Consider the following 27,149-nt stretch of genomic DNA (forward strand, 5'->3'; position numbering starts at 1 on the left):
ACGGACACTTGCCACAGAATGCGAACTAAAGGGAGACCGAAGTGTATCCCTCGGACTACACTATTCGTCCTTCGATCTCCTCCTTTTACTCCATCACTAGTTTACTCCAGTTCAGCTTTGTTTCGGCACGTGCAGGTGTTGATCTACAATCTAAAATGCAAAAAAGTAAATTATATATTTATATGTTAACAGAAGTGGATATAAAATTTCTTGAATTAAAGAGTTCCTCTTTTGAATAAATTAGTCTCAGCTACTTTCTATTGTAATTAATTAATAAACATGCATCCTTGAGCACTTTCTTGATTTAGATCCCAGTACAATTGATATTTAGGTATCATACAATATAATAAACATTGATATGAAATGGTAGAAAGTCGCTTGCAAATGTCAAATGTCAAATGTGTGCATTTTTTTCTTAAAAAATCGGTCAATCGCTGAATAACACGGTATGTATCCGTATATCAGTTAAGCTAAACTTAAATTTTAACCGATTGCATTTCTATTCTTCGGGCATGCGGCGCTGTGTTGTTTATGACTCGGAATTTCGTATTCTCGAATGTGTTTCATGCGCTTTTATTTATAGTGCGCATTTGGTGCGTACACTCGCTAACATACACATTCGTCTATTTATTCTTTCAATCTACTGTATTAATTATAGAAAACGGTGTCAACTTTTCCAAGTAGGAAGAGTGCTCTCTTCGCAAGTGGAGTTAGTTGCATCACGCTTACTTTAAATCTGCCGTCGGATAAATTCTTGCTCATCGAAACTTAAATCAGTTTGCTTGAATCTTTTTTGCAAATTTACTCATCACTTTTTGTGTCTATTTATGTCACCTTCATCATCTGAATTTCTACCCTGTATATTTTCGTCATGTGTGCATACCAACTGTTTAAATTTATAGACACCAACATGTTTAACTTCAATAATTTACTTGAATAAAATAAAGAAGTAGATTTAGGAGTATTAAAAATATTTAAAAATATTCCACTTTGAGGGTGGAATACCAGTTAGGAGACAACATTCCGATCTTTGAACGCATTGTACGGCGGCTTTATGCTGCTCCGCCGTGTGCGGAAAAGCGGTGTGGAAAGCGGCGTGAAAATTCGAAATACGCTGAGATCGAGTGGGATAGGGGAAGCGTTGGGGTTACCACCGAGAAAGATACACTTAAACCGCCGAGCGCTGTGAGGTAAACGCAACAAAAGCGAAAAGTATGCTCAGAAATGCAAATCAAAGCTGTAACTGTTTTGTACAAATCACAACAATTAACATTGTGCAAACTTTTCGTCACCCCCGCACTGATTCTTTACTCACCGAGTAAATACCGGAAAATATAATTCTACATTATTATACACATGGTTTCTGATAAAATAAAATCGTAAAACATTATTACATCATGTAGCAACATCTTGCATTAATTATTATTTGTGCTATCTGAATACTACCGAAATAGTTGTTGAAGCAAGCAATAATTACCCATGGTGCAGGTTTCACAGTGGCGTCTCGCGTTTTATGACGTTTTTATTTACATGGGCCAAGATATAAAGTTTTTCGGGTTACTTCTAATTAGTGTAAATATAATGACATTTATTATTTATGTCCAGTTGTAAGGTTTATTATAAGATCGCATCTCTATCTTGCTTTTGAGTAATACTGCGCGTACAAGTTGAGAATCAGTTGCTTTTTTTGTTTATAGCTTTTATTAACGAAGAATACATACTGACGATTTAATGTTTGTGTTCAATTTTACAGCACGACTAACATGTAGCAAAGTACCCGAAGATTTATGTTCGTAATTATTTGTAAGCGCGATTTTATATTATTTCTTTTTGGTTTTGGTTTATAATGAAACTATTTTGATTGCAGCTTCATCGGTAACTGTTAATGAAAATCGGTTAGATTTTTCATTGTCAAAGTATTTTGTAGTGAACTTCTGAATATTTTTCAAGGTGTAATTTAAAATAACTGTTGAGTGCTAATATTTTGATTATTAAATACATAAAAATACGCAAGTTCAATATTAATCAATGATTATAATTTAAACCTTTAGCGATAAGCATAATTCACCAAGTTATTAGGTACTTTTTTACATCCCTGAGGGTTTTTTCGCCTGTAAAACCACAAAAAAACGCTTTTTCCCAGCAGGCGGGTAACACCTATTCGTCTTAACTCACCAACTATAAACTCAACTAAAGAGCGTGCCCTCGGCGCACGCATTCACTACAATAAAAAGTGCACGAAATTGCTTGGCCGAGAAAAGTATTGATTAAGGGGTAGCGCGCGCGTAAGATGAGATTTTTATAGTTTACGAGCGCGTAAAAAGTCATATCGAAATGATGTTTTTTACCCCCTTTATATACATCTTAGAATACCGTTAAACTTCGGAAGCTCAAGCGCGCGTCCGAAAAAAGCAACGCCCGCGAATAAGAAATAGACACGCCGGTGAGAAAAGTAACCAGAAGAAAGCCAGGAGAATGCGTAACACGTTGCCGCGATACTTATATTTTTTATTGCCGCTCCCTTTAACGCGTTTTCCCTTTCTTTTACTCCCAAGCAATAAAGGTGTACGCATAAGTGTTACTATTGCTTTCACCGACGCAAAAACCGAACAAACGTAGGTATAAAACGAAACAAACGCCGCGAAAAACAAAGGAAATTAATAGCGTTCCGGTAATCGATAAGCCCAACTAAGGGTAATGTTTTAAACGCAAGTTGGATGCAACGTACTGCTCAAAATCCATAAGATACCCTTATAGTTATGCAAAAATCACACATCACAATACAATAGATTATAAATATAGTGTGGGTTTAATAATATAAGAGATAATCCAATATGACTGATTTACAGATGTTCACACTGTAAACCACTAGCCATTAGAATAATTCTCGGATAGCGGAATGAAGAAAACACTATAACAGAAAGAAGCAAGTGCACGCAGAGAGCGGGTGAAATATGTAAACAACAAGGATAAAGCACAGCGCGTAAGGGGGCGTCTGTCGGCGCGTAAACGAAAACAACCGCCGCCACCGAACGCGGATGGAAAGCGAAATTTCCGAATATGTCTAGTCTCGAAGAGAAACGCCGCGCGCTTCAAAGTCTCCGCAGTTATATCTACATGCTGTAAACTGTAGGGTTGTATGGGGTATAGGGGTGGGTATGTGTATGAAATACCCGACCATTGGCCCATTATAAGGTAACATTTGTGCATGAGCGTGCATGCGTATGTGCTTGATGTGCGATGTGAAGTTTCCTTCCATCCGGCGGCATATATCGAAAGGCATGGCATAAGCGGGGGCGGCGCGTGGTACGCGATGTTACCGCGCGTCGTAAATAAATTGCTTCTGCCACCCGTGGCCGCTCCGCATTTGAATCTGCACTATTACGTTTGTCATTGCTGGCGGCGTCAAGTACGGCCGGGCGATGTGCGATGAAAAGAAGGAACCGTAAAAAGCGAACCGCAAACAGATCTAATGCCACGAAAAGAAAACGCCGAAAAAAGAAGAAAAAGAGTCATCATCATTAGCGCAATTGTTTTGTCAATATTTGAATGGAGCATACAACGCAGCGATTTCATCGTTTCCTCCCCTTTTTTGCTTTCGCAAATTAATTTTTAACGAAAAAAGAAAACTTTAATTTTGCAAAATTAAATGTACAAAGTAAAAAATTAGATATTTAAATAATTAGACATTTTGAATACATGAGAATAAAAGCGAATATTGGATATAGGTATTATCTACTTGAAATAATCTCTTTTACAGGAAAAAACAAGAATGACATTAGTCGTACATTATCTCCACTATAATTTGTACCTAAACCTTACTTTTTTGTCATTTTACCTCTAATATTGAGCTGTTTAGCACTACAATAGAGTTGTGTGTACAGCTTTTGATTTTCTTTGTTTTGGCGTTTTTATGACGCTTTATATTTTGTCATTTACCTCCCACACACGCGCAAAATCTTGTTTATTTTTCCCGTTTGCAGCAGAAAGACGAGCAATGACGCCCGAAGCAATAACGCCAACGGCGTTATATCGAGGATCCTGGGAGTATATTTTTGGCAATAACGAAAAGACGAAAGCACGAAAAGATACACGTGTATGGGCTTATGGGGCGGGTGAGAAAAAGTGCAGAAGAAATTGTTGTGCCAGGTGGCGCGTTTACTTAGTTTACGACCCTTGTTCGGCAGTAATGCTAGGAGAGACGTCTAACGACCAGAAGTTCGGCAAGCGGTGGATAATTCTCAATATCCCATTTTCTTCGCAAAAAAATCAGAAATCAACTATCCTACATTTTTTGATCATACGATTAAGATTAACAATAAACCTTTAATGAGGGTATAAATAATTAAAACACTTCGTATTTTCTTTTAGGCTTCGGTTCGTTGTTACGCAAAAAAATCATGTGTCAAGTTATCCCCTGGCAGATTGGCCGAATAAATCCCAAAACTCAATGCGTGTTCAGCGACAATTTCTTTTCCATTCTTTCCGATCCAGTCCATTCTTCGTGAATGAATGTTGGCAGCTTCGGTAGCTTAACGCTATCCGCGACCAGAAGGACTTTCATTAAGCATTACTTCTAATCGACAATATCGATTGACGCACCGTAGGCATTATCCTTCGCCCGTGCACCTAGGTATACAATTTTCCAATCGTCCAGTTACCAATGGCGGCGCGCTAGCTCTCCTAACCATCAGCACTAATCGGATAAGGGATTTTATTTATTAGGCATCGGCGGCATCGATCGCGCCCACTTTGCGCTCACTATTGGCGAGCGGGGGCGCGAAGCCTTTCGGCTCCTACTTCAAGTCGCAGATCGCTGCTAATCCTTATCTGGTTATTGGGCCGTTAATTATTAGTTTGCTGATGCGTTTGAGCGGACACGTGATGAACTCCTTCCATCGGATACATTTCAACTACTTGTATTTAATCATTTAACGAATAAAACATTTACAGAAAAACAAAAACAAGATTTGGAACATAATTTAATCCACTTGAGAAAGTCAAGTAAACTGGATTACAAATATGTTTAGACTTTAGACAGTAGTGAAGTGAAAAAACGCAAAGTGAAAAAGATAAATTAAAACGGCACGGAACCGATGTGGTTTACTGGCACTGGTGGTGGTGGTAGTGGTAGTGGCAAACCGCCGCTTAAAAAACGTAAATTTGATTGTTGTTTTTCTCCTCGCCGACGTTTTTGGGGTAGTTTTATTTACGATGCGCGCTGATGTATAATTTAAAGTAGTTTTCTGTCAGTTTGCTCTTACATTCCCACATTAAATTCATGTTTTTTGCGATTTTCATTCCGCCGGTCTAATAAATCACCCCCCACAAAGATTCAAAAATCAAGAAAGCAAAAGAAAACAAAGCGCGCACAATTTCATCTACAAAAGACAAACAATAAGTATCATTTCACTCTCTATCGATATTTTACTACACCAGGAAAAAGTCATAGGAAAACATTGAAAAGAGTTAAAGGAATAATATACCGCAACTTAATTTCACTACGCGCGTATATTAGCAACAAACAACCCATCATGAAGGGCAATCCTGCATTATGTGAACGCAAGAAAACTTACTCCTTTCCGCCCCTCTATCGCGCGTAAATATCCTCGCGCAGTTGCCGTCCTTGTCTGACGTGGCGCGCGGCGCGACGCCGAAATCGATAAAACCGACGCCGCTTACGTAAGCCAAAAAATACGCCGCTCACACAACGGCGGAAAACATCACACGTACTGTCTTGACGCAGCCGGAACGACCCGGTGCGCGTGCAACGAGCAGGCCCCCTTTCGTCGGCCGGTGGACGTTTGCGCCGCCGCCACTGCCGCGTGCTGCCGCCTTCCCCCGCCAGCGCGCCAGCAGCCGCCGCCGCCTTTGCCCGAGCGCGCACGACCACCACCGATCGTGCAGGTGGTGCTCTGATTGACGTTCTTCATGCGGCGTTATAATATGTCGCCGACGATTTTCCACCTTTCTAACGCGAAAAACAATTGAAACGTGCATCACAATTGCACATCCGAGTATTGTGTGACTGCAAGTGCGCGGGTGGCGGAGTGTCAAGTGTGCGTTTCGATCCAGCGGTGGGTGCCCTGAGCCGGAACCGTGCCCGCACTGTCAAATTGAAGATTCTCCAATTTCTTCACAAGGCGACTGTTTAATCAAGCGGTGAGCTCAATAATCCTACCAGAATATTGTTTATAACAACTCACCAAGGTATTAACCTGCGACTGCAGTCGAATCAAGTGCAAAGTGAAAAATTCACCGCAAGAGGTTTGTGGTTAAGAGGGTTGACCTTAAAATACATCTGCAATATGGCAGCCCGCACACATTGACACCTATTCGGGGCGAATGTAGGTCACTTACCCCTGCAGCAACCTACTTACACGATTCGGGGCTGTAGTCGACGGGCACGTTGAGTAAACATAATCGAATTTAGTACAAAACACTAACTGCAGATGATTTGTTAATCCACTAGTCGCATAACTGCAGTCAAATGCGGAAAATATTAAACTAATATCAATAATCTATGTAGTGTAATCTCAGTGAGCTACAGCATCAATACAATCATAAAATCTAACCTTAAATCTTAAAAGACTTATAAATAGTGGTGCATTAATTGTGGTGAAGAAGGGAACACCTTGAGGTTGTGGACAAACGGGCGAGGACCTTGTGTTTTGACGTCATCGCGTGGATCCATCATGCTGTAAAGACCTGCAAGGAGAGTTGGTAAGCACGGCGACGGCAAGCACCAGCGCACTATGTCGTAGAAGGGGCCATGTCAACACGGTTGTCTTCAGTCGCCCAGGATACGCAGGGGGGCTACTCCCCAAATATTAACAATACTACTAAGGTAAATAAAATATTTCATGCAACATACACTAGTATTTATCTTATTATTAAGGTTATGTCTTTGGTTTATTACTCCAATGCAGTCTGCGGTGTATTATACAGTATGAAACATTTTAAATATTCCTCTCCTCTGGTTGGTATCTTGGCAACTTTGCATTCTGGCATTTCCGGTGATGTGTGGCTGGCACACGTCTTGCTTCAATAGGTCAGTCACGTCCGCGAGCACATATTGGTATATCGGCACCTACCAAAGGCGGAAGGACCATTCGATATGCACGTAAATGCTGCGATATGTAGAAGTAATAGGCGCAGACCGTTTCAAACTTTGATATTAAAAAATCCTCAAGAAATCCGCAATTTATGACGCCAGTACTGCAGTAGGGTAGCGCGCACGTCCCCAGCATACGTTATTCAACAAAATTGTTTTTAATATTACCACTCGCATATTTATTATTACTTTCAAAAAAGTTTTCACAATATGTGTGCAAGATTAAATTTTCCGTCGCAGCCGTCAATTGTTTATTCGCGCGGTTGTGGTTTGAATATCAATTATTTCTTGATATATTCAATTTACACTTATCAATTATTCTAGTGCACATTGTGTATATCCGCAATGGTGATTTGAGATAAGTAATTTTTATCTTTAATATTTCCTTTATGTTGTATTACGTACTCTAATTATTTTGACAATACTACGAGTGTTTCAATATGTACTTAATAAAAACGTACTGAATGTTTGATATGAGCGAATATTATTCGCGTGTTTATAAATAACGTTAACCGAAATGTGTCCTTCATTTAACCTATTCGATTTCACGTTTCATGTCGTGTTCACAGTAACATGCCAACTAATCTCAAGAAATCAAATGTAACAAAATATGTTGTATGCAATTTTATTGCTATTCTTTGGTAGAAACAAAAATTAGCTGTAGGTACCTACCTACCCTTAATAAGAATATAAATTTATAGTGAAACTAGTTTTTCACAAAAAATGATTTTTCAGGTGTAAATTTAAGCGATAAAATTTCGTTTTCAATATTCATCTCAGGTAAAAGTTCACCGGGTGCCCATTAAGGGCCAAAAGTGCAAACCAAATTGTTGCAGAGGTTACGCTTACTGACGTGTGTCTTGTAGGAGATAACGATAGTCAACCTGGAACAAAAAGTGAAGGGCGAGAAACGTTCACATTGACAGTAGAAAATATGCTCATGCTCAGGTTAGAAACGTGGACGACAAAGACAACAACACCACAAAAAATGGAAGCAAAACGTAAACCGCTTTTACTTGTCATTGCGTTGCGTTTTGGTACCTGCTTCGAGATTCTTTTTCTTTACCTCAACTTCAAATGAATGTCATATCATTATTGAGGGTACTAGTCGCCCTAAAATGTTTAATGCACCCCTAATGCCTAGACAAGCTAACACTAACTTCGGTAAAACCGAAGCGCGTCGAATTTGCTTACGACTTTCAAAATGGATTTTTACAGTTTTGGTATACGCATTTAAAACGTTTGACTTTTCTCTGTGTGTAATTCCGCCGCACACAGCATGACATAATCACCGCGGGAGTCATAAAGTGAAGCTCAAAAGTTGTATTTTTTGTAACAAATATTTTCAAAGTCCATTAGAGTCTAGGAAATAAAATCTAATTGGAATTGTTGATTATACGGCATTATCAAGTTGAGTAATAATATAATATTTAGAAAACACTATTATTTATTACACAACATTAAATGTGGCCATTGAAAATATGCAGTATTAATTAAAACTTAAAACCCTGCGCACGCGAATCGTTAAAACGCAGATTTCGAATTAATCTAACTGTTAATTGTATATATCTAAGTAAATATCTAAGCTACCGTTGGTTAGAAGTCTTTGCTCCCACCGGATTGTTGTTAATTAAATTAAAATTCGTCATAGAAATATAATAATATCTACAGAAAATTGAAAGTTCTTTCATCTCTCATGACTCGAATACATGTGTAAAACAATGTTCAGATTGTAATGTACTGAATAAGCATAACTATAATGTGTAATAAAAAGCAGCGCATTCGGTGGTCCCATTGCGCTATTAATTATTTTATATAGCTGTTGATTTATGAGCAGAATTGTTTAAGTTTCATTTGCATTTACGTTAATTAAACCGCCCACTGCGAGCGCTTTTCAATGTATTGTTTTGTTTTTGGTTAAATTTAATAATTAATATAGTTTAGATATTAAAATGGTGTTTTCTTTCCGTTTTGAAGATAATATTTTTACGCTCACAAGTGTGGTCTTGACGCAAAACAAAAAAAAGTTTTGTTTTTAAAATTTACTTCTAGTTAGATGCGGTTTGCAATATCTATGTGTTGATTTGACATTGACTTGACTTTGATAATTTTTTTCTTTGTGGCCGGGTTCAATCTTGCTCTTCTTGCTTGTTTGCGCATCCCTGGTGCACTCGGGGACGCATCGTATTTTACCTTTTTGCCGTTGCCTCTCGCAGCCCGTCACCCTCTCGTATGCACCTTATATATATATACACATGTCGAAACGCATTCAATGCATTTACGATTTTTTTACCTGAATTATATTTATTTCACGATGATCATCGTGGCGTACCCAAGAGTCCCAAAGCGAGGCGGGCGTTGGTTGCTGGCTTTTTGCTCCGTGTTACAAACGCTTTCAATACTCTATGCACCTTTTTGGCTCACCTGAACCACCGAATGCACTCACCTGATATTGCCCGGGCGTTCAATGTTGCAAAGAACACTTTGGGACCGACAGAGACGCAGAGTGGCGATGCACAAAGATATTTATTATGATAATCTGGACCTATTTCAAGCGATCCTGACACAGCCGTTGTTCTAAAACGTCTACCCTGCGGACATCTACTCAACTGGCAATATTTAATTGTCGGAAATAATTATGCACATTAAATTTAGAATTAGAATTTTAGAAGGCCAACAAATTAGGTATTTTTAACATATAAATAAAAAATTGTTTCGTTCTTATTGAATCGGTAGAAAATCAAACAACTTATTGGTAATTGTAATTGTCTCATTATCATATGCACAATAACAAGCTGTTTTTTTATGTAATTAAAGAATTAACTTAGACAATAAAGTTGATAGTTTCGATCCCAATAATTTACCGAACAAGACAACTTGAATTCGTGGATGTATGCATTTCATTACGAATTACTCGGAATCAAAATCATTATTTCGGGCTGCAGCGGGCCAAGTGTAACGTCGGAATGGCGGTATGGCGATGCATTAAATAAAAGACGTTAAATATTTTAACATAGGTATAAAGTACGCCCGGAGATGCGAGCCGTAGAGGTAAATCGAAAGCAGACGGGGAATCATTCAGAAGGAATCAAATTCTTGAGGTGCTATAAATGCATAGGTACACACCAAAGTCGGCAGACTTGTCCGACAAGGAACGCAGAAGCGAGAGCGAAAACCAAAAATCAAATAAAATAAAAACGTGCGCGCGTTTATGTGCATGAGGTATTTATAAATTTTTATACCTGCCTTGTGTACACCTTTTCCATTTTAGTCTTTGAGCATTATTTTTGATTATTACTTCTTCATCCACCGTCATATATTTTCTCGCCAATGTGCGCCAAACAGAGATAAGTTTTTATGTTTTGCTCTGCGTCATCCAAAAATTACACTGGGTTAAAAATAAAAGTATAAAATGTTTGGTTGTACATCTTATAAGAATTTAGTGAAAAATATTCGTACAAAATTTAAAAATGCTTACAATACTTCATGATTTTCAATATTGTAATAAAAAAAACCTGCGTCTCTTTATGCTGTCATTAATATTTGGGTGCAACATTTTTCAAGATTTATATAGGTACCTCTAATTCACATCGCAGGCCCGTATCTTTACTGAATTTACCTTTTTCAGTTATCGGTATTTTTTCCACGGTCCTCGGGTCTTTGAAGAGTGTTCGTTCCATTAACACAGAAAGACAGCTTGTGTGCTTGTAGGTAGAAAAATCACTCATTTGGTCAGGTGAAATTGAAGTTGAATAGAAGCAAAATTTTGATTTTTACATTTTAGTTGTTCAAAGTGGTCCAAGTATAAATGACCACACCCCTATTATAAAAAAAATGCAAGCCGACGTCACAAAATATCGTAATAAATTATTCCATTAAAAGTATTTATTATCTTCGTTGAATTCTTTTAAAAGTGCTTGAAATTGTATTGGATAGTTGCTTCCAGATGTGTAGTATAGTTAAGCATGTTAATATCAAAAATAAAAATAAAACTACAAATGTACAAAATTCCTCATTTAATTTAAATACAAAACAACATTTTTGTTATGTAACAAGTAATTTTATTATTATTTCAGCTCGAAGTGAAGTTCAAACTAGTTCTTTTTTTGTACTTCATTTGAATATAATATTTTAATTCCTTTGTAATGTGGATATTTTACGATTCCCGATTTGCATAAAATAGAGTAATTTTTATAACTTAATTATATGAAACATGCGCATGATAAACAATCAGAACAACTAAATTAGATTTCAAAAAAACTTTCAACGTTGCCAGGGCTCTGTTTATATATTTTTTTATTTTCTAAGTTAGAAATTCTAACCAGAATAATCTAATTAACACGCCGACAATTGTGCGCGCAATGTGTATCACACTTAATATATTCTTTGTTTAATGGTCGCAATTAATTGTTTACCATTTGCATAAAACCTGCATTATAACCGAAATTATGAAAATGTGCGCGCGACGTCAATGCGAAGACAATAAAAGAATTAAACGCAACTTTTTCGGTGTGTACGCATTTATTTATGCATATGTAGATAATAGTTACGCCTAATAAAACGCATATTTAACAAGACGCCGAAATTTGAACCGATTACGATTAGAACGTTAGCGTTAACTAGCCAGATGGCGTGTATATCTATTGTTCGCGGGCCAACAAATAATATGCATGTGGAACAGACATAAGTATTAAGTTTTTTTCTTTCAAATTAAGCTTGTAGTTAGTTTTTAGTGTTCATACTTATATTTTAGTATTCGACAATTGGCGTTGTTGACCCTGATTACATAAAAGCATTTATTAAATGTGCTTGAATTAGGCACGTCGAGAATACACAATTATTTAATCATTCAAGTTTATTACTGCGTTATTGAGCTTACTATGGTCGTAATTATCGTTTATTGTTCAATAATCATCTTCATTTGCAAACAAATTTTTGGTTAAGTTTTATATTGCAATGTTGCCAACCTAAACTGCATACATAAATAGTGAAATGAAAAATATTAAAAAATTGTTAATCACTATACTCGTATTGTTTCGGGTAAGAATTCTTCGGCGACCTTTCTTTGGTGACTTTCTTTTCTTCGTAGATTAATAAATAAACCAGCATATACATATGTATCTAATAGTAATGCGTTCTGTTTGGGATGTCGTAACGTTTTCTAGATGAGTATTTAGAAAATGCACGCGGGGCGCGAAGAAGAGCCGCTGCTGCTGTGGCAGGCAGGCAGGAAACTCGCGAGCTTGCGGCCGCGGAGATGTCTCGGAGAGAAGATGAAGAACGATGCGTAACGTATTAATATGATTAAGTAGTTGGTCGGTCGCGACGTGATTCGAGCGTGCGCTCGACACAGCGCACTTGCGCGCTCCGAACTTTTCGAAATGATTAATTGGAAATTTCACCCGAAACGTCAGGTTATTAAACTAAAATGCGGTTTAATATACTTTGTGGGGTTTAATTTTTCCTAAACGTGCACGGATTGTTTATTATTACCCACTTAATACATTTTCCCAACTCTCATAATACTCTCATAATCATTTTATTACTATTTCTAACAAATGATATCGGATAAAATAAATTAAATATTTTTGAAATTCATAATTATTTAAACTAACTTCTATTTATGAAATTTGTGCGTGGTTGGTTAAATATAAAAATCTTACTATTTGAGTAAAGTAGGTACGAGACGTTCCGGTGAGTTTAACAAATGTTTATTGTGTCATTTTCCGGTATATTACTTTAATTAAGGCACCACGCACGCTCGTACGTGACTTCAAGCTCAATCATTATGTATCTTCAGTGTTAAAGAAGCCTCTTCCGTTGTCAGATCCTCGTTGATGTGATGATTTATAAACCACTGCTTCTACCACACTTTTGAAATCAAAATGGAAAAAGTTGGCTATTAACTTGCATTTGATCAATTTTTGAGTTACTATCGAACAGTTTTACACCAAACAAAGCAACAAAATATCATTCTTCAAACTCGATTTTTTTCGTAATTAATTCAAATACCTATGTATTAAATATTAGTATGTTTCTGAGCGTAATTAATGTGCTAATGTAATAAGTTGGCTTTAATTGTATTGTAATCAACCAAAGTGGCAAATATCTGTCGTTGAATCACATCAAAATGCTAAAACTTGTTGAGTTCTTAATTACGGGCTGTGAACTGACAGTAAAAATAAACTTGGTAATGAGCAAACAGCCACAATAATAAAATAAACAAAAAGGTACTAAGACCATGTGTATTTGCTATACCTACATATTCCATAATTATTTTATTTACGCTTTGAAGGTAATTAATTTTTTTAAAGCTCACAGCAGCAAAAAAGAATCTAAATTACAATTACACATCCAACACAACAACAATGGTGCAGTTTGAAAGAGCCCAAAAGTAAAGTAATTAGCCAATTAAGGCGCGGGAGCATATAATAATTGAACATGTACATACTAATTGTACATATAAAATATATCAACACTTTTTTTCACGCTTTATAGCTACTTATGAATATAAATATAAATATGCGTATTTTGAACTCGGAAAGATTTCCAAAAGTTTTGAATTAAATAAAACGTTTATTAGACTGAAACACGCTTTAGAGCAAGTGTTTAGATGATATATAAACAAATGGAAAAATTCGACATTTTAGCCAGCTGAAATATTTTACATAAATTGCGCCATCGCCAAGCTCGAATTTAGTAGGTATTTGTGGTAACAATTTCCGGCGAATCGTTTATTTTCTCCATTGCCGGCGACTTAAAGAGCACACGCATACGCTAGTTGAAAATAAAATACATTGCGTCTTTGCCCAATCGGTAATGTATTCTTTTACTTTCTTCATCTCCGCGCTGAAGTACAAAAGTGGTCAAGTGAGGATTCAAAAGTGAAAAGATAAAAGCGCATTCATTTGACGCCATATCTAATACATAGACGGTACTAATATTTTAGTTGATCTCTTGCCGGACACGTGAAGCAAATGAATCAAGTAAAGCGAAAGCCGAAAAACAAAAATTCACCGCGTGTTTAACTAAAAACAAACCTATCGAAAATGTTCCCTTGGTGAAGTTACAAATAAAAGCACAACTTGTGTGTTACACAGTGTACGGTTTAAAGAAAAATTAAAACTCGGCCCGAATAGGATTTGAAGGCATAAAATAAATCGCTGCTGCATATTTTTTCAACATACAATTGAGTCTAACGCTCAACGCAAACAAGTATGCAAAGCAGAACACAGTTTTAACGGCCGGCGATGAATATTTTCGTGGAAGATATGTTATAAGCTCGTTTTATAGATTTAGCTTAATGCAAGTCGTATGTGCGTGTATGTGTAGTGTACATTATGTACTTGCTTTAGTTCCAGCATCCATGGGAGTTTATTGCTCTGCGTTTGTGCTTTGTTGTCGGTGTGCGAGCATGCCGCATGTAGATCGTTTGTGTGCTCCTAATATGGCGTAATGACAGGTTAATAATCTTCAACATAACATGGATCACAATTTAATACCTTGAATTTATCGCATGGCAATTTCTATCGAGATTACGTGAATTATTTTTCTGAACGATAAAAATTCTGTGATTAGCAAAGTGAAACGTTGACAACTATTTTATGGATTGTTATTTGTGCGAATCCAACAACAGATCGGATCAAATCAGACAGGAGTAAATTAAAGTCATAAAGTAACTTTTATACGACTCATGATCCCAGAATGAAATCCAGCAGTTAACAACTGTTTGTTAATGAAGTTTCTATGGTTTTATTTTGCTTTGTTTGATTGGATTGCATAAGCGATGTTTTAATTTTTGCGCTAGGTTACGCTATGCTGTGCGCATTGTAACTACAAAAGTTTGTCGGATCCTTTGCCGAAGATAACATTATTTGACGATAAGTGGGTTATCGGGTTCAATGAATTTGCGACTAATTGAATATGTATTTCGTATTTTGCTGGGTAATACCTTTATAGATTGGCATTAGCATACATTTGACGCCCTCGTTGGCAATCCGACCTATTCGATTACCTTCTTGCAAAGCGCACGGTGCTTCCTTGCCTTAGGAAAATTTCATTAGCATACGCTCGAATTCGCTAATGAACTTTCATACCAATCGGCGCACGCGGACTCAGTATCAAATTGTTCACATTAAGAGTGCTCAAATCTAATTAGGTTATGTGCAATTCAGCTAACATGATCAATACTCCCGTTCAGATTATTTCCCTGTGTGAACACTTTGGTGTTTCTTTCGTATACACACAAAAGCAATTGCACAAATCTTTAAATAACAAACTTCTTATTTAGTTGAGCGAAAACGAAAAGAATATAGTGTATGCACAACGTAATAACTACACTAAAATGGGTTGACGCTGAAAGAGCCCGCATCGGTCGGGAAGGTATCAATCATGGCAAAGAAACGAAATTAAATTTTATAAGCGCACGCAACTTCTTTCTGTATGGCAAATGATTACAAAATACAATTGAGGGTGGTGTGGTAGTTATATTTAGACTGGCCTAACTGAAATCAACTTTTGATATATGACCGCGTTGCTACGAGTATATCTAATATCAGCACAATATCAACGTGAAAGTTACTTTAATTGAGCAAATATGGTAATGGATAAGCAGTTACCATGCGGACTGTAATAGCGTAATAATGTGTAATAAACATTTACTGTGATTTTATTCTTTGTTTCGTTGATTTCTTTGGAGTTCCAAGTCACATAATTATTTTATTTTTTTCATCAAAGAAAATAGTTTCGTGGCGTTAGAGGAGGCAAAATAGAAAGGGAGAGAGGAAAATGGATAAATCAGGAGCAGTTAATTAAGTAAAAGATTAACATAAAATCTAAAATTGCATCATATTTTCAGTAGAAGGTGAGGATATATGCCATTTAAAATTGCATATTATATAAAATTATATTGACAATGTGTATTAAACAAATTACAACTTCTTAAAATTTATTTCTATTAATGTCTTAAACAAATATTAAGTTTGATAAAAGTTGCGGACAAAAACGAATAGATTTAAAGCATTACCTATAAAAATTCCTGCTTAATATAATAAATATTTTGGAAGCTGAGAAGCGCAATAAAGCGAGCAGTAAGATAATGAAAACAATAACGTACGCATCATTAACTTGCCATTAACATTGTAAAATGGTAACGCCGGCAATAATAATGCTAATTAAAAATATAAAAACTGTTGATGCCAACGTTGTTGACTAATGCTTTTGTTGCTATTATCCATATCTTTTCGGCATTTATACACATACAATATTTTCAAAAGTAAATAGCTATAATTAATCCAGTTTTGGGTTTTGTTCTAAATTATTATTTCGGATCCGAAAAAAGTACAACAAATGCAATGATGTTGCTCTCATCAAATATCGGCTGTGAGAACATTCTATTACAACATATTTAACATATTTCGTTGTATGCACATCTCGTTGAATTAATATGCAACTTTGGCAATTTCACACGTAGTAAAACAAAAACATATAGGTACAATGCATATCTATACAAATTTGATGAACTACCATGCCTGAACGGCATGAATCTAGGTATGTTAAACAAGTTATTGTTACATTTCGCCCATTAGCAACCTGTTCGTCAGCGGATCAGAGTTTGTGCGGTTTTCTCATCAAATCTCATCGAAGGCGAGCACAGCGCAACTCAAAGCAACGCAAAGTGGAATTTAATGAAATATGTGAAAATTTATTCATTAATAATACTTCTTTTCGGCAGCTACACTACATGTTTGAGGATTGAAGCTGACGAAGCTCATTACGACGCCGGCAATATATGCGTATTGTTAACGGGCGCGCACTTGTAGAGTGGCTATAATTAGAATTTTAACACACGTCCGGACATATGTGAACATGAATCGTACAATTTTATAGCGGCGCGTTTTATTCAAACAAATGTTTAGGCTTTACACTTTATTTATAATCTACGAATTTACATTCAAATTACACGTGTACGCGTATGTAGATTGTGTGTGCATATTCATATTTCTCGCTGGATTCAAACAAAATTATTGTAATTAGTGGCAAATTTTTTTAATGTATGCGTTTTGTGAGATCAGTATAATTGTACGAGTAAGTGAGCAATGATTAGCTACCTCTGGTGTATACATTATTTATGATCATAGTTTAATTAACATGACTTCTTACAATTCAAACTATTCATTGTCTTAAAAATGTTTAATATTGTTAAAGTTTGTGATTTTCATTATAATTATTAATTCACACTATATTCATGTACTTCAATTGCCTTTTTTAATGAATTTTGCTTTTTTGCCTGAAATGCAATTGGATTAAATATACCTAATATTATTTTGTTATTACCTCAATGCCTAGACAGCGAATTGTTTCTTTTTATTTATGGTTTATCTTTTATGTGAAAATTTTTTCCAAATGTAAATTTTGAACTAAAATTATGTCTTATTTGGATAGGAAATTAATTCAAATAGAAAATTAACATAAACGCTAATTACCCACCGTAAATATAACTAATACGCTTTTAAAACAATAACACTAGATGAAAATAGTTCAGTTCACGCATAAACACGAGCGTGTAATTTGCGTACTAACCGTAGATTGATGAAAATTAATTATAATTATTAATTTAAAGCTCGTTCTAATAGTGCTAACAGTTTGACGTCAATAAACATTATTTCAGCGGGTTCGAAGCGGTGGTCGGAGTGGAAAAAGTAAGAGATGTGAGAATATTCAAATTAACGCCGCGCTGCAAAAGAATAAATATCATCGCGTATGTGAAATCTATGATTATCACGTTATCAAGTAGTGCGCGCTCAAAGCATCTCCACACGACGGGCTGCGGTTATTCTTTTGTGCGTTTTGTGTTCCTTTCTTCGAAAGCAATTAGAGACATTAACTCATCAACGCGCCCAGGTCGGACGCAATCTACACGCATAAAGCTCAATGCCCCGATGCATAAAAAATATCTACGTGTTATAATATTCGATGTAGACACACGGCGAAACAGAGTCATAATAAATTCATGCGGACGCACGATCTCGATGCCGCGGCTAGAACACTCCGTGGTCATAATTAACGGATTAATTAAATGCCAACAGTACACCGAAGTCGGATAACGCGGGTACAAGAGATATAAATGGGCATGGACAATTTCATCAAGAATCGGCATCAATAGGTTATCATCCTGGACGACTGGAGAATTTATACTGAGTCATGGTATCGTGTATGATCGCATGCGCATGAGAATATCGAAGAAGATAAGTGTACCCAGGTACTGAATACTTTTTGAACAACTTATTGAATAAAAAATAATTTAAAAACACGTTTGACCACAATCAATTTTAATATAATTTTGTTAATGAAATTATTTTCTTCTCTTGATAATTACCAGAACAATGGTGTTATGTAGTTATTTCAGGTTTTCTTTTTGACATTTTCAAGTTACAAGTGTGCAAGAGGAATATTTTAAACAAGTAACAATTAACAAACAACTTCTGTCATTTAACTTATGCATAACTGCAAAATATTTTTAGGTAAATTCTGCAAAACCGAAGTTGGTTTATTAAATATTTAAAAATAGGCGAGTAAATTTGCAGTGTTTTTGGTATAAGGCATTGTTTTTTGTTACGTCTTCAAGTCTAACTAACTTCTTTTTAAATGTTATACATTTATAATTAATTTTAAAAGCAAGAAAATATTCAATTATCGTTAAATCTTTGAATAGTATTTGTATTTGAGTGTTCACCGCATAGTTACACTTAAAAAAAACTTTTTATATTTTAAGCGGTGCATTAACCAACCCGTTTTTCGAAGCCGCTAAATGAAATAGGCGTTAATTTCATCCGACTGCTGGCTGCTCTTCTCCTTTGTGTCGGTTTTCGTGCTGATCGAAGGAATTGTGCGCGTAGAAGTAATTGAGACATGAATCCAATGTTCTAGCTTTATGTCCCATCGATCAATGTCACTTATAAAAATATCTTTAATAAAACACTACAATAAAATCCACACGATTATTTGTAACAGTTATAAACAAATACCGTTTAAATTATATTATTATTAAGTTACTTGTTGTGTACCACGGAGGTAATAAAATGTAATTTATTCAGCTTGATAATTATATTGAGAAAAAAATATAGAAAGCGATGGAATTGTTAAAAATGATTGAAATATTAAATGAGATGTATGTATACATTAAAAACACATATAAAACAGACAATGTTTTCAACGGAGCGCGTGGTAAAAACAAATGATTAACATAAAAATTGAGAAATAAAACGATGCGGCGAACGTCACACAGAGTCGAAAATTTTATGACTTCTTGGTGCGTCTTTCCGTTAAAGAAATTCAATATAGGTATGCTTCAATATTCTGGCCAATAAATTACGCTAGTGTCCATCCTTCGTGGCGGATTTTCTCTTTTCTTACACCCGGGCCACTTACACATCTGTTATATATGGATATGTAATATTTCTCTTTTATTTTCTTACAGTTTCATGCACTTTAGACGGTGGGCATCTTAGTTTTAGAACAACAACACACACACATATTCACAACATTATTGCTTTTCCAGTGAAGGCGTTATTTGATCTGTTTTCAAGTTCAACTTCTCGAATATTACCGCTTGTTCAATGTAGAGTTACTGAGTCAAAAAATCATGTGGAGGGTAGTTAATAGGGTAACCGAAGCAGTACCTGTTTCCTGTCACATGTGTGCTATGTGTGTAACAAATACTTTTGTGGCAATTTTTCAAAATCAGCACAATGAGCCCGACACGCCCGGGACAAACATTTCATACGACATAAATTTTAATGTGCAAACCGCGCAACAGAAGTGAATGATAAATACTAGGCTGAGAACATTTTCAGTTTTTTTTTTTCCAAATTTAACTTTGTTCATTTCACCAAGCACGAAAGTGAAATCTTTTATCATAATACGTTCATTCAATATGAATTTATTTGCAGCCACATAGATATTCACGTGCGAATGATGCTTTGATTGCACGTACGTCACACGGAATAATCGTATTGTGAATTGTTTATCACTATGCGGGTTTGCGCATCCTCCACCAGCCACACTTCCTCCACCCCCAATACATGGAATCAGGGTTGTTTGTTGTGCATACGCCGATGGCTTTCAATACTTTTATTATCACAATTACGCATGAATAAACCACGCGACACGTACGTAATAAAACGTTCGATTACCAGTTATGTATTTCAACGCATTTTGGCAACACTCGCTGGAACACAATCCAATCTTGCTTGTTCAATGAGTTTCGTGTCAATCAATAATTTGGAATTTACATTACAAAAAAGGTTTTAAATTTCGTTATTTTGAACAAATATTGCTTTTTTCTAAAATGACTGAAATTGGCATTTCTGGTGTGATGACTGTATTAAATGAAAAATAATGCACATGCCAAATTAGTTTCGATAATGTATGGTTGCGGAAAAAACTCGAGAATTGATTTTTAAGTTGTAGGCCGTACATGACGTTTGAAAAATTGCGTTCGTTTTCTTCGTTCATCCATCTATCCCTTCCTTGGACGCATAGTTATTGTTAGATAAATCTCGAAAATGTGGCCTGCGAGGGTGCTAGTGTGCACCGTCCGTCATTTCATCTTCGTCGTCGTATCGAACGTTTTTTCTTTTCCTTGCGTGTGAAACACCATTTGCTAATGTAATATTTTAACATATTCGGGCATTTGAGGGAGTAAAGAGAATAAGAAATAGATGCGAAGCGTCTTTAAAAGTCAACCAACGCTTGAACGCCCGAGAGTAGAGGACCACTATCGGACCCCCTGTACAGCGGCAACAAAAGGGACATACACACAAAAAACTTTATTATTCCTTATCGTTAATTGACGCCAGTCGGGTTTGCAGTGCCTTTTTTCTCGCTTGATGTTTTGATATTCTACTCATTGTTAGTTTGCTTGTGTGCGAAAGCACGAAAAGGTCCGACTTTAAGTTGCGCAAGAGGGTAGTTTTTTGACCGCACTGATTTTTGATAACAAACGTTTTCATGATGTACATTTTTGTAAAGATTGAGTTCAAAGTGAAAACGAAGTAACTACCAAAATCTTAAAAAAAAAACAATTTGTAGTTTAAGTTTATATTTCAGTTTCAGTGTATTTAAATAGTGCTTGTAAGAAGATCATAAATTATAAATTTAAGCTCAAAATCCAAAGTTTCGTGGCGTTTGTGCAAATGTAGTAAATTAAATACTTTAACAGCGGTTTTACGCTGTGCGCGAGGACAAACAGAATTTCAAAATCTCACGCAAACGACACATGCAGCCGGCGCGCAAAGTGCGCAAAATACTTTAAAGAATTGAAAACGGAAGGAGGCATTGGTCATAAACGATTTAAATTTAACGCTAGGACGTGCTTGCGGCTTTCAGTCGTCGAATATCGAACGTTTCGATCTCCTTCGCCGTATAGAGAGATCAGTGCAGTGAAAACCATTCATCAATAATTCGTGTTCGACTTTTGGTGCTTCCGTTTTGTTTACTGTTTCTCGTGATTTCGTGCGGTGTGGAGAGGCGTACGCTGTTGAAGAAAAAAAGTCGTGACTACCATTATACGGTATTGAATCGCTATCACCGATATTGCGTTTCCATAGCGATGGTAATCAGTGAGCTAGAAGATTAAGTGGCAGCGAGTAATAGTGAAAAATGTTTTGTGTATTGAATCATGATGGTATCGGTTGGGTAAGAACTATGGACTAAGAGCACTTGAATATCTTGAATCCATGCTCGTGCAATCACCACACCAACGAGCAATCATAATCAACTCATTTGTTTGTTGTAATCAAGTTTTAATTGAGTATTCGATATATTGTCTTGCAAGCCAATATTTGGTAAAGAAAGCATTTTGTATTTTCTGAACAGTTGATCCATTTTGCGTTTTTCTATTTTAATAGAATTAGTAGATAATAAAAATTTTGTTAAAAAATTATTTAATTCAGCGCTAGGTTTAGTAAGTAACTCTTATAGATCACAAGGGCATCGGTACTGAAGTAATTATTATATTTTGTGCTATGCGAATATAATTTATGTGTGGGATCATGGTTTGACATTTAGAAACATAAACAAAACCACTCTAAATAAAATCAGTTACATAATGTTGTCAGGCAATTAAAGACCGAAAGAAGTACAGTTAATGCATACATTCAAACATTATCACCTTTAAATTGAAAGTAATTTGAGTTCGATTTTACGGTTGTTCGAATGTTGGTACCCCGCGACTTCATCTCGTGTTAATAAATTTAGAGTGTGCTTCAATTTATTGCTTATTATTTTAATACAATGTTGTTGGCAAACGCTTGCCTCTCGAACACTCAATACCAGCCGCATGCGTAAACAGTTAAAGTAGTTAGACATTGAATATGACATTATGTTTGGTAATATACATTGTGGATACTTGAAATATGGTACTTTCATATTTGCATGAGCTTTGCGTGCGATTCATTTTGAATATAAACAATCCTTTGTAATTCAACGAAAGATAATATCAAGATATCAAATATCGATATCTGCTGATGCGCATTGCTTCAACTTAAGTTTCCGATTCGATTCGTCCAATCGGTACCGAATACTGAAGAGATAAAAATGAACACAGTAAACACACCTAGGTAATTAAGAATTAAGAAACGCTAATGTATCGAAGAGTACGCGCTGGTATCAGTTTCCGCCTTCGGTGAACATACTTTGACTCCGAACTCTTTAATGGATCTTTCTAATTATTTATTGAATTATTGAATAATAACACGCAGACCAGACTCTGATCGTACTTGCTTGCTCAAATTTGCACGCAGAGCATTAATTATTTTTTTCAAATTAAAAATTTTCAAATTGCTCATTGTTCGAATCTTGCAAGTGTTCTCCCTCTCTCTCTCTCTATTCAATAGTAATCATAATAATCAGAATAATATATATGTTATTTAGAACTTTGCGAGCGTAACGTCTCGTCGACACCCACACGGCGCTCTTGGATTACAAGTGATGAGATAAAATAACGAGCGCTTGTTGTTTCGCTATGTACTTCGATGTAAAGCTGTTTAAACATTAATCTACACCCACGCCGCATGTTAATTGCAAATAATCAACATTTTATAGCAATAACTGCCAAAATTCCTAAACTATATTGCAATAAATAAGATACCCACGAGGACTATTGCTTACGCTGCGTGAAATTGCAATAATATATTCAATTGTATTATAAAATTATGTAGGTATTTGCTAGACGTTCTATTAAAATGTTAAATTATTTACTAATTTTTTTACTTCCATCTTTAAAGCGCTAGTTTTTCCCCGGTTTTTAGAGACAATAAGTGGTACTTTAAACTCGAACGGCCAAAGCCGTGAGTAAAGTACTTTACTCACAAACTTTATACACGGGACGGAGCTTGCGCCTTCGCATTTGCCTACGGTGCAGCACAAGACCATATGAAATGCCGTGCGCCATCAGTGAAACAAGTCAAAGCAGGCGCTGCGTAAGCATCACATGGCTAAACGTTATTAAACAATGTATACTCCCGTTTAGCCACTTGATTCTAAATATATTATTATGAATTCAAAATTAAAGTAATGCAGAAATAAAACACCAATAATTTTGAAAGTTTGTTACTTGATTGTCGCAAAGTCTCCAGCATTATGTTGCAGCCGATTTTGGTGCGTGATTTGAGTTTTATTTAATCTTGGCCTTGAACTAATCGAAAAGATGGTCGAAACATGCTTCAATTAATTCAAATTACTTACCGATGCCATGTGAGTAATCGCATTAGAACAGTTCATATTTTCAGTAAACTTTGAAGTAAAATTATTATTTTACCGCGGTGTCGAAAAAATGAAAGGAAACAATTTTCACTGTTTTTGTACTTATAACTTACCTGTAGCCAATCAAAAACAAAGTCCCAAAAAAACTCCCTATACGAATAAAGATTGTGCTGGTACCTGCTCTTTATTCTTTAATATTCGTTAATGTCATATAAATGTGCGAAGTCGTTGTCTGGTGTACGGATGCTACGGCTGGTCCTATTGTCCGATGCAACCCACCGATGGCCAGATTTCGGCTGCTGGCCATCTCGGCCGCGGTAATGTCGGTCGTTTCTAAGAAAAATCCCGGATCAGTGAATCTGACTTTTAGCGCATACCAGCGCGTCTGCATTTTATACCCGACTAACACATTAAACCCGAATCGAAGTCGGCACAGCCCGCAATGCAAAAACCAGCGCAATCGTTTAATGCATTTCGAATGGTTTTTGTAGTGCAGTTGCCCTGCGGTTGCGAAGGTTGAGCACACCTATACCCGGAGTCAATGGGTTAAGGTTGACTCGGACGGGCGGCCCAGAAAACAAAACCATTTAAAAAATGTGCACCGCCAAAAATTCACCCAGCGAGAATATTGCATTTATACCTACTAACTAATGAACAGGTTTATGTTATGTTGAAGTAAGGTAAACGCAAATACAAAGATAATACAACATTTAAATTTTATAAATTACTTTGGGTGTTTATCTCTTACCCCACCAAAAGTTTTTTTTCGGGAATAGTCCCCGATAAAACTTATTTAGTTTGTTATTTTTATCTCTCGCCACGGAATTGTTTGTAGGTTTTCGCTGGAAATCTCGAAGCTGAAAGTTTTAACTTTTAACCGACCAGTCTTGCCATTCAAAGACCCATATCACCGAATATGCCACTTTTGAAATTGCGTTAACAGCCATTCCGGCACTTTCTTATAGGAACTCGAAAATGAAACCGCCAGACGTCAGGTACGATCCCGACATTCACCACATTTTTGCTCACGACTTTTGCCTACCCAAGCATTGCGCATTTGCCTACTTTTGTCTTTGTCTCCTACCTCAACTAAGCTCAAACGTTTGAAAAATCCAATTTTAAACGTATACACATAATACACTTCAGTAGCATAAGTTGATAAATACCTACGCTTAAAATCTTAATTACTATCCATAATGAGATATTTAAAAAAATAATTCTCATGAAGATCATTTATTATGCGGAATCTGCTCGACAAGAATAAATAGTTTCATTTTTGGTAGTTAATCTCGTGCTTTTTTATGTTAAAAAACATTAAAATTTATTACTTATTATATTTGACTTTTTATTACTCGAAAAAAAAAACAACACCTAAAGAATATCAAAAGAACCGCAAGTCGACTGGAATAGAATAAAAAGAATTGTAAGGAACCAAGATGTAACAATGAGTACTTCCGAATTAAAATAACATCATCCAGTTAAAGATAATTCGAATTAAAACTATTTACACGTTAAAACTATTTTAACCTCATTCAACATTGCGATAGGTCTTGGCATTCATCGCGCCACACACAAATTGCGTGTAACGTTTTTGTTCAGAAACAGAAATTTAACAAGCGCACACAGCAGCTACACACATTAAAATACTTACTAATTAGTACTAATTGCTCTTTACATTTTTTCGGCCGTATCGCAATCGTGTTCGGCTCGTATCCTTAAAGTTATCATCAATTTTTTTTTATTATTTATAGTCGTAGTACAATTACGTTATTGTTGTTTTATTTGTGAGTATGTGAGTATGTAAGTATGTAATTAATAGTGGTTTATAATTGCTCGTATGCTTAAAGTTAAGCAGATAAGCTAAGCATGAATTCGAAACAAAGTTTTCGACTTTAATTAGCCACGTACATCGAGATAATTCATAAACGCTACGACTCATGCGTGTATTGCGTTCTTGTAATGCACGCGATATGAAGGTTTTATGTTAGCGCCGAGTTGACTTTATTAGCGCACACGCGTATATTTTGATTGAGATAACTAGACACAGTGATACGATACACATCGCTGTGTTTAATTACAGCTGATTTCGGTTTGTTTGAGGTATTTGTTACGTGTCGGCACTTCTTCGCGACGTGGCCACTTTACTTTAAATCGCCGCGGTTTAATTACTTTATTATTTACGACCGTACATGGAGTGAAATGACTTTTACGACTTTCTAATGTACTTGTGTGTGCAATTATTACATAAATGCAAAAAACACGTACGTGTAAATGTGTAAATGCGGCGGTGTTAAGCGTTGGAAATGCAATGAAAAGCGTAATTAATCAGTCACCGGTAGTTTGTCGTAAATCAACTACACTACATCAAGAAGTCTATTATGTTATAAAGTTGTTTGATGGAATCTATAAAAACATAATAAATTTTACCGTGTAAATTTTGTCAGGATGTATAAATAATCATTTAATAAGAACATGAAATTTTTTATTTATATTAAGCTGGATTAACATCTAACAAATTATAAGACACTGTTATTTCAAGTATACTTGATGTAAAGATATGCAACGTCAAATATTACAAGAATGGTAGGTTTCTGTCAATCGTATCACAAAAAAATCATTTTTGTTTGTTCTATGAAAACTCCTATTGTACCGTGTCTATGAAATTAAATATGAAATGTTTTACAGCCCCTGACCCTAGGCTACACGCATCATCACCATATTTGTCCATCTTGAAAACGAAAGACCCTCAAATAACATTGCTATTAACTTGTGACTGCTCAGAGCATTCGGTAAACGCTTTGTGAGCTTCAAACCTGCGCACAAAAGCAGGTCATTTCTAAATAAAGGACCGCAATTTTTACTTGTAAATTACGGAAATTAGTGGCCGACCTTAAGCCATATTACTTAGTGTTTCATATTAGGCTGTATGAAAACGTTTTATTACCAATCATGCATTAAAGGTGAGCAAAGAAAACAAAAACTTAAAAGTCACCTAAAGGCGCAGATACACCATCATCGGACGCCATTGAGGTACTTCTAAGAAGTGAATTAAATTTTTACAATTAACGTGTATATGGTTAAACGGAACACGTGCATCTCTACTCAAGCGGTGGTCCTAAAACATCAGTTAACATCATCTAAATGTGCACTGTTAGCTAAAAATTAAACATCTGCTTTGTAACTTAAGTAATAGCCGGTTCCTTTACGGTTCACAACGGTATGCTTTGCTAATGCAAAAATGCAGTATGGTAGATTTGTAGCTTTTAGCTTT

The 27,149-nt window shown here is 35.9% G+C and overlaps 1 protein-coding gene across 11 annotated transcripts in view; it reads left to right on the top strand.

Annotated features, from left to right (window-relative positions):
* The first annotated feature begins 5,907 nt into the window (after window positions 1-5,907).
* The window catches only part of Ca-beta (Calcium channel protein beta subunit), a 49,312-nt gene continuing 28,070 nt past the window's right edge, over window positions 5,908-27,149 (top strand). For 3 of the 11 annotated variants that reach the window (XM_065306747.1, XM_065306752.1, XM_065306748.1), the window contains exon 1: window positions 5,910-6,847. In XM_065306747.1, the coding sequence (XP_065162819.1) occupies window positions 6,773-6,847 (75 nt within the window). In that variant the 5' untranslated portion in view covers window positions 5,910-6,772. Of the gene's footprint in view, window positions 6,848-21,533; window positions 21,812-27,149 lie in introns of those variants that run through there. The other 8 variants (XM_065306751.1, XM_065306758.1, XR_010549040.1 and 5 more) reach the window with 5 other exon arrangements.

Source organism: Atheta coriaria, unplaced genomic scaffold (genome assembly GCF_025399875.1).
Source record: "Atheta coriaria isolate IRGN ID8LTWV9N9 unplaced genomic scaffold, Caltech_Dcor_3.1 hic_scaffold_7_pilon, whole genome shotgun sequence".
NCBI classification, from domain to species: Eukaryota; Metazoa; Arthropoda; class Insecta; order Coleoptera; family Staphylinidae; genus Dalotia; species Dalotia coriaria.